Below are 12,431 nucleotides of genomic sequence, written 5' to 3'. Positions count from 1 at the left end.
TACAATACCTCGCAGGGCAGGCAGCTGACCAAGGCCATGACTGAGGTTAGGACCATCAGAGGAAGAACTAACTCTATCTGTTACTTAGTATGTGTTCCTTGCCTTAAGGGACTACCTGAAATGGGTTGTGCACATTTGGGGATTGTTTGAGTGTTTACGGGCACTCGCTTTGCCAGGTTGCTTGGTCACTTTGTGCCAGAATTTGATTGGTCTTTGTCACTTATTGCCCTACTAACAGCCTCATTACACAGCTTTATACCAATGACGAATCGCGGGTGCTGCAACACTTCCATTCTAGCTACCAAATGAAGGAAGTCACTAAAGTCTGATCACTTTTAGATGCTTAGAGGCCGAAGTTGACACCGCGCAGGAGTCGCATAATGAAGAAAGTAATGGTCAGAAGGTTAGGTACGTCAAGGTCATGCGTCATCAACCTCGGCATCAAGAGACTGAAGATTAGGAAAACAGCATCGGCTTGAACAAGCATGATTTGCAGGATGTGTGCTGGAAATGAAGTATCTAGATATTTGAGTAGCCAGCTTGTCGCTTATGCTCTCTCTTCGCACGGATGGCATTTGTTTGCTTATTGGACGTCCCCACTCCAGTGATGGAAACAGAGTACCAGACTATTGTGTGAAAGAGACCTTCCGCGTAGTCCTTGGAGCTAAATTTTTCAGGTCTCTCTTGTATCGTGAGACGCAAGTCAGGTCCCTTGTCTTTTTGCGGATCGCACGAGGATCTTATCGGTGTCAGTTCTTAACCCAATTTAATAGCCATGACTGGAATTGTACCAGAAGCGCAAAAGACACGGACGGAATCCTGTTGAGATGGCTGAGACTTGGCGAAACTCCAGGCAGACAGCTGCGTCAAAGAAATCGCTGTATTCTAATCTTTTTATATGAGACCTGCTTTTCATGAGTATCGTTCCTTTGTGTCCCCTTCCTGGATGAAATGGAGATCTGGAATAAGTATTCATTGGATCCATCGTAAGGCCACTCGAGACTCCACAGCCTCTAAGATAATATAGAACAGTGGGGTTTGATTCACCTCTCGCCCACTTATCTTCGGGTTAGCTTTATCGTGAGAAGCATTTGGTTACTGAGATCCTAGCAAAACCACCTCAGACCAAAGGAGAGTATATACACTAAGGTCAGTGGCACCATTTGGTGATTAGAGGCTGAGTGGCTTACCATATCCATGGCAGTGATGTCACGTATATCTTATCGCGGAAACAACAGCATTCACAGACCGATTCGCAGAACCGATGTTTAGTTAAGGCTGCAGGTAGACTAGTCCGTCCTTATCACGAGTCTTTCTAAAGCAATCGTAATGAAACTGGGTCTGCTCTCGACGTATATCCTTCTGCTTTTACCTTCTTCTAGACCTTGTTCTCCGAAGAGCATAGTGCGAGAGGGGCGGAGGAACTATTTATCCGCTTCGCCGTTTCCCGTCTGCTCGACAAGGGCATCTGTTGTCGTTCCTCGCCCTCTACCCGCTCGTCAACATAGTGATATTCTTCTCAAATATCCATTTTACGACCATATTGGATGGTAGGAGACAAGTAAGCAAGCCGGGAAGGGAGAAGTCATATGCTGTTCATTTTCCTCACTACCGTTCATCGTGCTACCCAACGTCGAGGGCCGATGCCGCAATAACGACTTCATTAGTCATTAAAAGTTTCAAAAGAGCCGTTGAACAAATCGGGGCCAGGTAAATCAATTTAATAAACGGCAGGTATTTGAAGAATAACTTTAGCAGTTAAGTTGTTTGATGGTCGAAAGTTGCCATCCTACCTTTCATAGGTGCGTGGGAATCTTTTTAATGGACAGGTATTTATGGAAATTGGCTCTTTTAATATGGCTGTACTTAGTCGATGTCTTCAATTGGCTGGTTGATTGTGTTATAAGGTAGTTACGCTTGACGTGTAAATCTAGGCGCTGGGATTCCGGCGCTGAAAATAGTTTACCTGCATAGCACTCTAACTTATGAGGTAGAAGATGCCTCATCAAAGGATTTTTTCTATAGATCAACATAAAAGCCGAGAGACCAAAAGACCCTACCTCTAATTGTGGTTCGAATGGCCGACTATGTCTTGAACGATATCTCTTTGCCTTTAACAGGTCCTAAATGATTGAAAAGAAGCGCTCCCAGCAGCATTAGCCGATTCCAGATAATGTTCTTTGTATCTTGTCTTGCGCGCACTAAGAGCCATTGACAACTCCAGACCCACTCTTATCAAAGTCTCCGCCCTCTTCAGAATTTCGATCTTGCCTTATGCCCGTAATCTAGCCGAATAGTGGACTTGTAGGGATGAGACAGTGCGTTCAGGAAAATAGTCTGCAATATCAATCCACGACATTGCTTCTCTTTCTTTCAGCCGAACCAACAGCGCATTTTCATCTGACGTGTATGGCTTTTGTTTCCCTGGAGTTTCCCCCGGATGCGCCTGATACGACGTCGAACTCGTGTCAGGCACAAAGGTGAAATAATACGCAGGTTTCACTCCAGAATCAGATACAACTGTGAGCAGAGCGTTTCAGCGAATCCCATGGATATCACGGGTACAATTGCATGAAGCGGGAATTGAAACTTCCGCAGGGCGAGAGACACACTTGGAAGCAGGCTTCCGGGTCTTCATCTTCGGAGTCGAGCCCTCAGTGCGAAGGAAAAATGCATCTGGACCACTTCGATTAATGGCGGCTTGGTTTGAGCGAAGTCGCTTGTTGCATGTTGCCGCAGCGGCCCTTGTGCTTGCCCTGGTGGCTCTTCGCTGCTTCCATGAAGGCGCGGGTACAACCACAGCTACTGACGGGTAGCGTACTGGGCCGTTGCAAGCTGGAATTGTCCTGGCGCCGGAATTTTCTAGACTAGAGCACCGGTTCGAGCGAGAAGAAAGGCCAGAGGTAGTTGACTTGGCTCCGGCGCTACCGGAACTACCAGCCCGCTTCGAAGCATCAATTGCATGGGAGCATAAAACTTCACTTAGCTCAGGTGACTAGCACGGGTTCGTAATCGTTTCACCAGGTATAGCACCGGTACACTCTGAAAGAGCCCGTGTGATCAGCGAGCTTCCCTGCACGGATTCCCGATAGGATTCATTCGATGTGGATAGGCTGCTACTGGCATTGCCTCCTTGTCTGAATGCAGTCGCAGTCACACAAGGAACGCGTGAAATCTCAGCTGTTTCCGCAGCTTCGCTATAAGGCACGAAATCTGGAGCATGTTAGAAAAAGAGGGGTTCATCTATAATACTGTCGAGTTTTATACCAACTTCCTCGGCAACTCATTCTCCTGTACATCGGGAGAAACATGATCCAATTGGTCTGCGCGGCACGGTACTGGTGTCGCTGAGGTGTCTTCGAATAGGACTGGCTCGGATGAAGCTAAGCGAGAGCCTCTATTATCCGACTGAATGTCAAGCGCGGCTGGAACGATTGGTGCGATAGATGTTTCGGCATCTTTTGTCGTTTGATGCTCAGTGACGCCACAGAGCCGCTCAATTTCAAAGTCAAATGTATTCCATAGATAAGCAGTCCCGCTAAATGGTAGGTCCTGTTTTGAAGTTGGTAGTCCAGGAACTACCTCAGTGGGAGAGAAATTCTGGGAAGTTTGTGGATTATGGATTTGTAGTGAATTCCTCCGAATGTTGCAGGACGGCTGGCTTGGACCATGGTAGAACTCGATTTGATCAAGATTCACTCTCATTTTGTTCAAAAGACAGACAGAAAATAGAAGAGTAAATCTTAGTACTTCAGAAAGCGGTAGGTGGAAGCATGCAGAGAATTGGGGGCTAAAACAACCCTGGCGGGGCAAGGCGCCATACCTCTCGCGCAGTAATTGGGCCCTTTACGTTATCGATACAAATCGCTTGGATGATGCCTGCTTCTTCAGGCTGCAGGATCTAGTTAAAGATCTTGAATTGAGACTACCAGACAAGGCGGATCAGCACATCAGTGGCACGTATCTATGCCTTCATAATATCCCGTCAGCCGCTATCGTTGAGAAAATTGATCCAGAACAAGTCAAAAATGGTATTTTCAAGAGATTATGCGAGTATCAGAGAGTCGGCTAATATTGGGTAGACAGGGACAGCCGGCTGGCCATGAAGAGAGAAGAAGCAGCGGAGAAGTGGGACTATCTTGATGGTTCTGACAGTGAGCGTGAGGCGCTTCAGGAGAATTGGAACACTATTATTGAGAAGAATCTGGAAGACAGTTGGTGATATGTGGGTGCCTTCACATTGCACAATCTTCGAGGTATAATTTATGTAGATTGCATAGTGAAATAATTTGAGAAGTCTGTTCCACTTGACGCTTACCCCTAGGTGGGTTGCTTCTGCGTCGACTAGAACATGCCAAGTGAGTCCACAAATTTCTCCTACGAGAAGTGACAACTTAAGATTCTGGTTTGCTTTTTTAATGCCTGAATTGATTTTTTAAGCCTTGTAAAGCAGTTCAGATCGATCTTGTCTGTTTCGAGATTGCTAATAACTATATCTTTAGTTTTAATTATTTCTTGCAATGTGCCACTTTCTGCTTTGTTTCTGCAAGATGCTCTGTCTGTTTCTTGATTTCAGCTCTTAGCTTTTTTTTACAGTATTAGCAATAAACAAGACATCTAGAATTATAAGGATTTAGTTTGGTAGTCTAATTTAGTATTTCCTAGAACAAAATGGAAAATTTTTTTCTAAGTAGTTATATTCTGTATCAGATGATTTATGCTGCTGCAGTATGCGCGATTCCTGGACAAAACTCCTTTGGTGCCGCAAGACATGCCGATGCAAAGTACCCCGCGCTTGGGCAGTATTGCATGGCTGACTTTGTGCCTCGTCTCTTTCCATAGTGTGTACCTTCCATGCGTTTAAGTCAAGGAGAAATTATTACCTTCTGGTTTTTCGAAACCACCTTATATGTCTTTTATTGATCAAAAGATTTCTACTCAGCAAGTCAACTAGTTTTCTACCAGTCAAGCCTTGTACAGGTGTATCGTTACTGAGAATGAACAGCCAAGCCTTGAGCTTCGCCAGTCCCGAACAGCCTCATGTCGCGATCCAAACACCACCTCGCTGCCTGCAATGTGGCGAAAGAACTGGTATAGGCTTTACCCTTCCATCGAATGAGAACGGCAATGGTTATCGTCCATACTACACTTGCTCCAGATGTGGAAGATTCTCCTGCTTCGGAGATATGCGAGGCGTATTGGCGGAAAATCCCACATGTTTCTGCAACGATGGTATGCAATTCAGCAGACGTGTTATATCAGGTGCAGAGGGCAGAAGAGCTGGAATTCCGCGGTCAATTTTTTACCATTGTGCTACTGGGGGTTGCCACTTCTTCGAGTATATGACAAATGACTGGGGCGAAATTTTGATTTATTCTGGCCCAGCCACCAGACGCGAGTTGATATTTGAGGGGTTCTGAAGAGCCTGCCAAGCACGAAGTACGCTTTTGTGCCCTTTCCTCTCACAAAAAGTAGCATCGATACTGACATGCTTCAGCCCAAGAGATACAGGCCGGCGGGATAAATGAAGGTGCCTCCATTTATACCATCGCTTCTTTCGCCAGTACGAGAAGTCAATCTGGATAGCGTGGTGAAGCCGCACCTTGTGGCTGATCCGGATCCTAAGCTAGTATCAACAACGGCTGGACTTCAGAAATGCGACAATGTTTCCGGGACATAGAACGGTTGACAGGAATAATAGCTGTGGTAAGATACAAAGATATTCGATTCTGATCGGCCATAATCCGCGTAGACTACCTTGGTGAATATGGTAGTAAAGTGTGTCCCATCAAGAAGAGGGATACGGAGACTTCACGCTGCAACAAGCTTCCTACTCTCTCTTTTCGTTCAAACCGCGATGAATCAGCAGCTCGTACAATCTCTAATTACAAGCATTCCAACGCCGCCCTCTGTCTCAACTGAGATCAAAAGCCGAAAACTTGGATGAACCAATGACTTTTCTGGCTAATCAACAGTACAACTCAGGCGAAAGATGAACACGACCAAGAACAATCTCGACAGATTCAACTAGACAGCCTTCCCGCTCAACATACGAAATATGACTGGTCTAGGGTAGCCTTTTGATTTAGGCGGTTGAACACCATCGAACGTGTTAGAAAATTGTATTCTTTTCTCTGTTCACGGTTCAAATGTTCAAGGCACCTCGTGCAACCAGTGCTTGCGATTCACAGGGCAAATAAAATTATTTTCTCGTCAACATGCCAATTCTACTATTCTGTCATACTTCGGTCAGATACCTTTGTTCAACACAAGCGTTGCATCGTTCGAACACTCCAACCGCGTAGCTCGATCACATCGTGCAAGTTGTCACAGAGGGTACTAGAAGGACAGCTGGAATGCCTCCTGTCTGTATATTCTTTGAATACAAATATGAGCTGCGGTTGCCCGACGTAATAATGCGAGCAGAATGTAACACATATCTAACTACTTAGATGAAGTGCCGCTCTTTTTAGTAAGATAGTTTGACCACTAATCAACAAGAAGCAGCATAAGCAGGGCAATTTCCTCAGTGTGCTCGTCTAAGAAGGTGATTCGATAATAAGAAAAAGAGCAGATTCTGATTTCAAAGATTAATACCACCATGATATATTTTAATTTGACGAAGCAGGCGATATTCCCATAATCGAGCTTGTTCTTCTCTTCCCTGCAAGATTGCTTTAATTGTATGAGGGCAGATTTTTGCAGAAATGGTTTGAAGAGTCGTCAGCCTGTGCCCCCTGGCCGCCCTGTTCTATTTCATCCAATTCTGAGGCTAAAAAGCGGTTCAACTAGGGCAGTATATCTTGAGGATATTCCATGATTACCATCAAAGTCTGTTCCTTCTGCACCGATTGCACGCTTGAATTCGGCATTGACGACATTCAAATATATATTCACGCAAGTGATGAGAGCATTCTTCACATCGATGAGGCCCACGTAAGTATTTCCATTTGCTGTGACCGCACTCGTGGCTATCTCTGAGCTCCTGAATGGTTCTTGCGATCAAAATATCTCGTGCTGTCCGTGTAGTTGACGACGGAAGTACTTCTGGGGTTGCAAACGGCTCCGCATCTGTCGAATTCGCGACATCATGTTGCGTCTGCTGAGTTTGCAAGTGAGGCTGCTCATAGGCCGCTGGTACGAGCTGGTCCTCCAGAATAGCCTCGTCGATGTCTTGCGGAACGGCTACAGTGGCCGGTTGATCTGCTTCTCGATCGATTATTTGATATGCACGTGCTAGGAGACGATGCTCGTTCCATTGTTCGCATTGGCAATTCTTCCACTCCAATCCGCAATTGTAACAGAATTGAGCACCGCAGCGACAGCTATTGTCAGTTTTCGTCAGAGTGAATTTTAGTAGAATCAAGGAGAAGGGCTTGAGGGGATTAGGACCACAAACGTCATATGATTGCAACCGTGATCTAATTCCACAATTCGCCAGCAGGAAAAGCAACGTTGCCACCCATTTTGCTGCGCCGTTACTAGTAGTTGTTGCAAGGCGGTGTCGTCGGGACAGTCACCCGTATGTGCTCGTCTTTTGCAGTTCGTACAAGTTGTGTGCCCGCAATCAGGGCAAGTGGCCGCTTCACCATCGATGTAAGACATGTTGATGAATGCACCACAATTGGAAGAGTAGCAGTACGTTCTGTTTGGGGTTTCATATTCAACCTTCTTTTTCTCATATTGATCCACTAAAGCAGAATCCAAAAATATGCGAGCGATGGTCAAATTTATGGGTTTTCGGCAGCATCGCGGAGGAAAAAGTGACTCGTCTGTCATTGAAGTTTTGAAAAGATCCGCCAAACAGGACCGACAATACTCGTGCTGACAAGGAGCGCGGACCACGTTGACGAAATCGGTTGGTTCCCTACAAGCCACACATCGTCGGGCTCGCGGTAGAGAGCGACTAGCTCGTCGGATAGCCTGAGCAGATGATTCAGCACACTCGTTTTCACAGTCTGCTGTGTCCAAGTCTCCTATAGTGTTGTAGTCTTCCATGTTATTAACGTATAAGATCTGAAGTTTAGCTAGAGTCTCGTCGTCCAAAGCCTCTGGCGCCAATTCAAGCTCATTCGAAGGCATAACACATCCATCTTCGGTCCATTGGTGAGCAATAGTCCGGTCTTTTGAGGCGTTCTCTTCCTCAACTCGGGTTTCGGCCAAAACATGTCCATCAGCTTGCACGGCAGCTGCGAAACTCATGGCCATCCGCCTATCCTGCAGATACTGAGAGATATTACCCCATTCCTCATTTTGTAGTTGGAAAGCCAGTTCCTCATCTGTAGGATCGCGCGATTTCCCTTTTGACGACTCAAAGTAAAGGTCCGCGTCTTGGAGTTGTAGCTGGACAATGAGATCGAATGTGGGTTGATCAATCCCTGGATCTAGTACGCAGGCCATCGTAGTTCAGTGAGGCAGAGATGAGTTTGGAAAGATGAAAAGAGAAGTAGTGAGCAGCAGTTTCCGATTGTTTGATGAAAATGGAGCTTGTCGTTGCATTCCAAGATGGCCCCTTGATTCGCATGCCCCTTTCTGTGTCCTGACATCTGATTAGCAGTGATTACCCCGCTCACGTGATCTTTAAGATGATTACGTTTAGAACAACTCATAGCTCACAAAGATCATGTGATTAAGCTCTTTGGCGTCTGAGATTTGTGACCCGGAAGATACCCAGGCGTCTCGAGGTTAGAGTGACCAGATAATTTCGATACGGTTCAGTGGTGTAGTAGCCATATAGAGTATGCCACAAGTCCCCTATGCACTCTCGTATTAAATCAATCAAGCAAACTTAATGAAGAGTGAAATAAGAGTGAGAGACGTGAGGACTGTCGGCGAGCAGCCTCGACCTGCTCTCTACAATACATAAACTGGATTGACCTTGCTAGTTTATTCAAACTATAGGGAATAACAGCGTCTGCTTTGTATCTTGCATGCTTCTACAGATCCTCTGATTTTCAATGTCAGCTATATCTTGCGGAAACCCGAGTATAGCAGTCGCGGCATACATAAGTCTGATCCCTAAAGCCCAGACTATTCTGGGCTTCTTCGACCATCTCATAGCATTATCTCCCTTAATCGGGTATGAAAATAATTTTGAATATACATTTAAAAAATAAATAACTTCAGAGTCGACTAGATAAGATAACTAATAAAATCAAAAAAAGATAGCCATCTACAAGATATTTAAACTTATTAAAAAGAGGAAAAAACCAGCACCGCGAGACAATGGCCCATATTCAGAAGCTCGATAAGATTATAGAAAAGAAGAAGAGCCTGGTTGAAAAACAGATTCAAAACCTTTATAACCGAGATACCCAGATACTGTACCTGTTAACTTTATGTCCGAAGATTACGTTTAATCTTGTAGAGATTGAGTTCCCAAGTCATCGTGATTCTCAGATTTCTTGACGTAATTTGGAAAAATAGATATTGCTGGTCGCTTGCCACAGTACTGATATGCCCACTGAGAAGCCTCCATATTGCGTTAACTACCAGTTTTATCACTGAGCTCAGCAGTTAATGAAAGCTTTCGTAGTAAATGTTCCTCATTTCAAGCACCGGTTCAAGTCAGAGCGAGAAGAGAACAAGTGGCTTTCTTCCGCTGATTGGCTGAACAGGAAATGTATTAGTATGGTAAAGGAGAGAGGTTCCTGTTCGCACTAACGGATAGTAGATTCTTGGCAGGTACCTATTGCCAATACAGTACCACTTTGAAACAGACCGAACACACGTCAAACTTGAAGGGGAGAGCAAGGCCCATCATAAATCCTTTACCCCGCTTGACCAATCCTCTTCGCTTAACTTCATTCTCTTCTAGCCTCCAAGGCAATTCAGTACACAGAAAGAGGTTCTTCGACGATCAAAAATCAAGTTTTTGTGTCCAGAATGTCTCCGAGGTTTCCCACGACCAGACACTCTATACCGACATCTCCAAGAGGTAGATGATGAGGCCCACGAAGGGTTTAGTTTGAGGAAAAAAGACTTCAAGCGATTCTTCCCATGCTATCAAGAGTGCCTCGGTGCTTCAGTCCCATCGAACTGTCTGCCCAAGCCGCCACATTGCTTTGAATCGCAGTTTGTCATCGAACACTGGGCAAGGATTTGTGTAACGGTGTCAGTCCGATTTCCGACCATGGTATGTGGTTGGAAAGCTAGACCTGCTGGCGACTTGTATATAGTAACACATCAAGAAGTTTTGCAAAATTTTCGCACACGCCCTGTTCTTCTTGATGAATCAGTAAAGTCTGTCCCAATTTACTTCGATCGCCAAGCGCGTGGCCACAGTCACCGCCCACTGCATAAAGCTGATACAAGTTCGCCGTCTGGTAAGAACCCAAATATCCTTAGAATCAGCCATCGGCAACCGATGATGTAGACACTGTATTCAAATGCTTGCAATCATTTGAACATTTACAAGAACCTCATGATGCGATAGTGGAATCCAAGATATGTGGAATCATTTCTCAAATAGACAGCTGGCTCAGCGGTACGCTACCTCGTATAAAGGACGCCCTTAATGACTCCGGTATTATCGTTTCAACCATCGATATCGATATATCATTGATTCCGCTGCGTGATTTGATATTTGAAGGGGTAAGGCTCTAGGTCCAGGTTGATTTCGGAAATTTAATGAATAAACTTTAGGTAGGCAAGTTCTCGCTCATTCGAACAGCCAAGGATGTAATCACACCACACAATATCGTTCAGGCCGTCTACACCGTCCTAAGAAAAGAGAGTTCGGGTCTAATCGGCAACCTGCAAGTATCGGTCGGCAAATCCGTCTGAGTTGAGCGCCAGACCACCCTGTCTAAGGGTCTTATCCTCCTTGTAAGCATCGGGCCAACGTTCACAGTTGGACAGAAAGCTTAAGCCCGGAAGGCGACATAATATGCTGCTAGGATACCTCTAGTGTCAGTATCTGATATTCATTGTCGAGAACTCGCAGTTGCGACGCTCCAGGGAGTAAGAGGCCACTTGTTAGTTCTTTGTCTGATGGGTGGCAATGAGTTCAATTCAAGAGTTGTTTGCATCGAATCTCATCGATAATTGGGTCTGTACAGATTGAACATCGAATATAGTTAACACAATACAAGATATCGTTGCTTGCTTAAGGAGGCTCCTGAGGGAACAAGGACATGGCAAAGTATCAAAGCTTTGAATACAGTATTCTAAAGTCTGTTACTAGTCGGTGTAACTAGCCGAATATTCCGCCTCAACGAAGATTACGTTCCGTCTGGTTGTAAAAGCAGTTTCAAGAAATGTCAACAATCGCACCATTTCTTGCTCGAAATCTTCGAGTAACACCCAGTTATTCGATTGATCGTTATATTGGCTCCAAATGAACTTGCAAATCCGATGAAACATGGCCTGGGGCTCCGCGATAAACTGACGAAGTTCTTCGGAAACAGAGCCATTTGAGTCAAAGTGCTGAGCAAGGAGAGAAAGTTTCAGCAAAGCATCCTGAGTGAGCTCACTGGAAATCTCTGTCATATGGTCACAGAGTAGCTCATTACTCATAAGGCGGGATACATCTTTCTTGTAGAATGCCTCCTCTTTTAGGTCCTGGCATTCTTGCAACAGGATTCTGGCTTTCTTGCTGATTTCTTTCTTGAAATTCTCGCCGCCGAATAGTTTTTGACTCAGGCAAAACACCTGCAAAGTTTTTAGAACAGATTGAGCCGGATGCTGACAGAAACTTTCGTGGCTTGCAATCTGTAAAGCCTTATGTATAGTTCAGCTAATGTCATATCTTTTTAATAATGATAGGGCTATGCTTACCATAATTTATCGAGCAGTAGTGACCGAGAGATGAAAGACAGATGGTGAAGTGTATGAGTCTTCGTGAAACTCCATGTTGCTGCTACATAGAGCGTTGGGCGGAAACCCCCCGCTTTATGAGAGTGAGAGGTCACAACGAAACATCTCCTTGCTCTGAGTTTTATAATAAATTATTATTATATTCTATTTCTAACCGCGAGATACACATGGGTTAGTGGCCAAATCTATCTAGCCCCTATGGCCCCCGTCACGCTTCCACCGTTGGAAAAGGGCGTAATGCTTTGGGAATAACCCACTACCCGTCCTACATTTGACATATTATGGTGTATTGAGCCTCTTCGTATTTGTCTTTGCAAAGGTATCAATCCCCGCCCCTGTATCTCTGCTTCTCCATCACCTAATGTGTAATAGCTGAACTCAACCTGCCCCAAAGCGTTATGGAGCAATCCAATAATGTACTAGCGATAAAGGCAGTTGCATATACTGGTTCACAAGCTACATGCATCTTGCCTACTAGAGGATCTCGAAATTGGCTTGACCAATAAACACACCATGAATGTTTTTCGGAGCTAATGCCAAGATATTAGCTCGGGTAGACTATTGAGCGGGATGGTGTAATTTTAGTAAAAGTCGTATTCTGAACAGACTGTATT

At 45.0% G+C, this 12,431-nt stretch overlaps 6 protein-coding genes across 6 annotated transcripts; 4 read left to right on the top strand and 2 right to left on the bottom strand.

Moving 5' to 3' along the window:
• Window positions 1-3,769: 3,769 nt before the first annotated feature.
• BO97DRAFT_358359 (uncharacterized protein) lies at window positions 3,770-4,222 on the top strand (the record flags this gene model as incomplete). Its single annotated transcript, XM_025692254.1, has 2 exons — window positions 3,770-4,053; window positions 4,087-4,222. Coding segments are annotated over 2 exons (420 nt in total), but the record flags the coding sequence as incomplete, so codon positions are not given.
• A 556-nt stretch (window positions 4,223-4,778) lies between these two features.
• On the top strand, window positions 4,779-5,623 carry BO97DRAFT_22238 (uncharacterized protein). Its single transcript, XM_025690649.1, has 2 exons — window positions 4,779-5,439; window positions 5,498-5,623. Exon 1 carries the CDS (start codon window positions 4,998-5,000, stop codon window positions 5,418-5,420), a length of 423 nt encoding a protein of 140 aa, XP_025545790.1. The 5' UTR covers window positions 4,779-4,997; the 3' UTR covers window positions 5,421-5,439; window positions 5,498-5,623.
• Window positions 5,624-6,516: 893 nt separating this feature from the next.
• Window positions 6,517-8,515, bottom strand: BO97DRAFT_409513 (BRcat and Rcat domain-containing protein). Its single transcript, XM_025696079.1, has 2 exons — window positions 7,400-8,515; window positions 6,517-7,325 (listed from the first exon to the last, which is right to left on the bottom strand). The coding sequence occupies exons 1-2, from the start codon at window positions 8,398-8,400 to the stop codon at window positions 6,827-6,829; spliced, it is 1,500 nt and encodes a 499-aa protein (XP_025545789.1). The 5' UTR covers window positions 8,401-8,515; the 3' UTR covers window positions 6,517-6,826.
• A 1,288-nt stretch (window positions 8,516-9,803) lies between these two features.
• On the top strand, window positions 9,804-10,375 carry BO97DRAFT_401625 (uncharacterized protein; the record flags this gene model as incomplete). The annotated part of the gene is made up of 1 exon (XM_025694347.1): window positions 9,804-10,375. The coding sequence occupies exon 1, from the start codon at window positions 10,133-10,135 to the stop codon at window positions 10,373-10,375; it is 243 nt and encodes an 80-aa protein (XP_025545787.1). The 5' UTR covers window positions 9,804-10,132.
• On the top strand, window positions 9,824-10,096 carry BO97DRAFT_321998 (uncharacterized protein; the record flags this gene model as incomplete). Its single annotated transcript, XM_025691285.1, has 1 exon — window positions 9,824-10,096. A coding segment is annotated over one exon (273 nt), but the record flags the coding sequence as incomplete, so codon positions are not given.
• An 806-nt stretch (window positions 10,376-11,181) lies between the features above and the next one.
• On the bottom strand, window positions 11,182-11,883 carry BO97DRAFT_401623 (uncharacterized protein; the record flags this gene model as incomplete). Its single annotated transcript, XM_025694346.1, has 2 exons — window positions 11,779-11,883; window positions 11,182-11,721 (listed from the first exon to the last, which is right to left on the bottom strand). The coding sequence occupies exons 1-2, from the start codon at window positions 11,779-11,781 to the stop codon at window positions 11,182-11,184; spliced, it is 543 nt and encodes a 180-aa protein (XP_025545786.1). The 5' UTR covers window positions 11,782-11,883.
• Window positions 11,884-12,431: the final 548 nt, after the last annotated feature.

The sequence above is a fragment of the Aspergillus homomorphus genome (genome assembly GCF_003184865.1).
Source record: "Aspergillus homomorphus CBS 101889 unplaced genomic scaffold BO97scaffold_101, whole genome shotgun sequence".
In the NCBI taxonomy this organism is placed as follows: domain Eukaryota; kingdom Fungi; phylum Ascomycota; class Eurotiomycetes; order Eurotiales; family Aspergillaceae; genus Aspergillus; species Aspergillus homomorphus.
This window is presented reverse-complemented; position numbering and strand designations above follow the sequence as displayed.

Coding starts and splice junctions, on each gene's coding strand:
- BO97DRAFT_409513 (XM_025696079.1), bottom strand. CDS start 8,400: ATGGCCTGCGTACTAGATCCAGGGATTGATCAACCCACATTCGATCTC. Junction 7,326..7,399: donor CACGGTTGCAATCATATGAC/GTTTGTGGTCCT, acceptor AACTGACAATAG/CTGTCGCTGCGGTGCTCAAT.
- BO97DRAFT_22238 (XM_025690649.1), top strand. CDS start 4,998: ATGAACAGCCAAGCCTTGAGCTTCGCCAGTCCCGAACAGCCTCATGTC.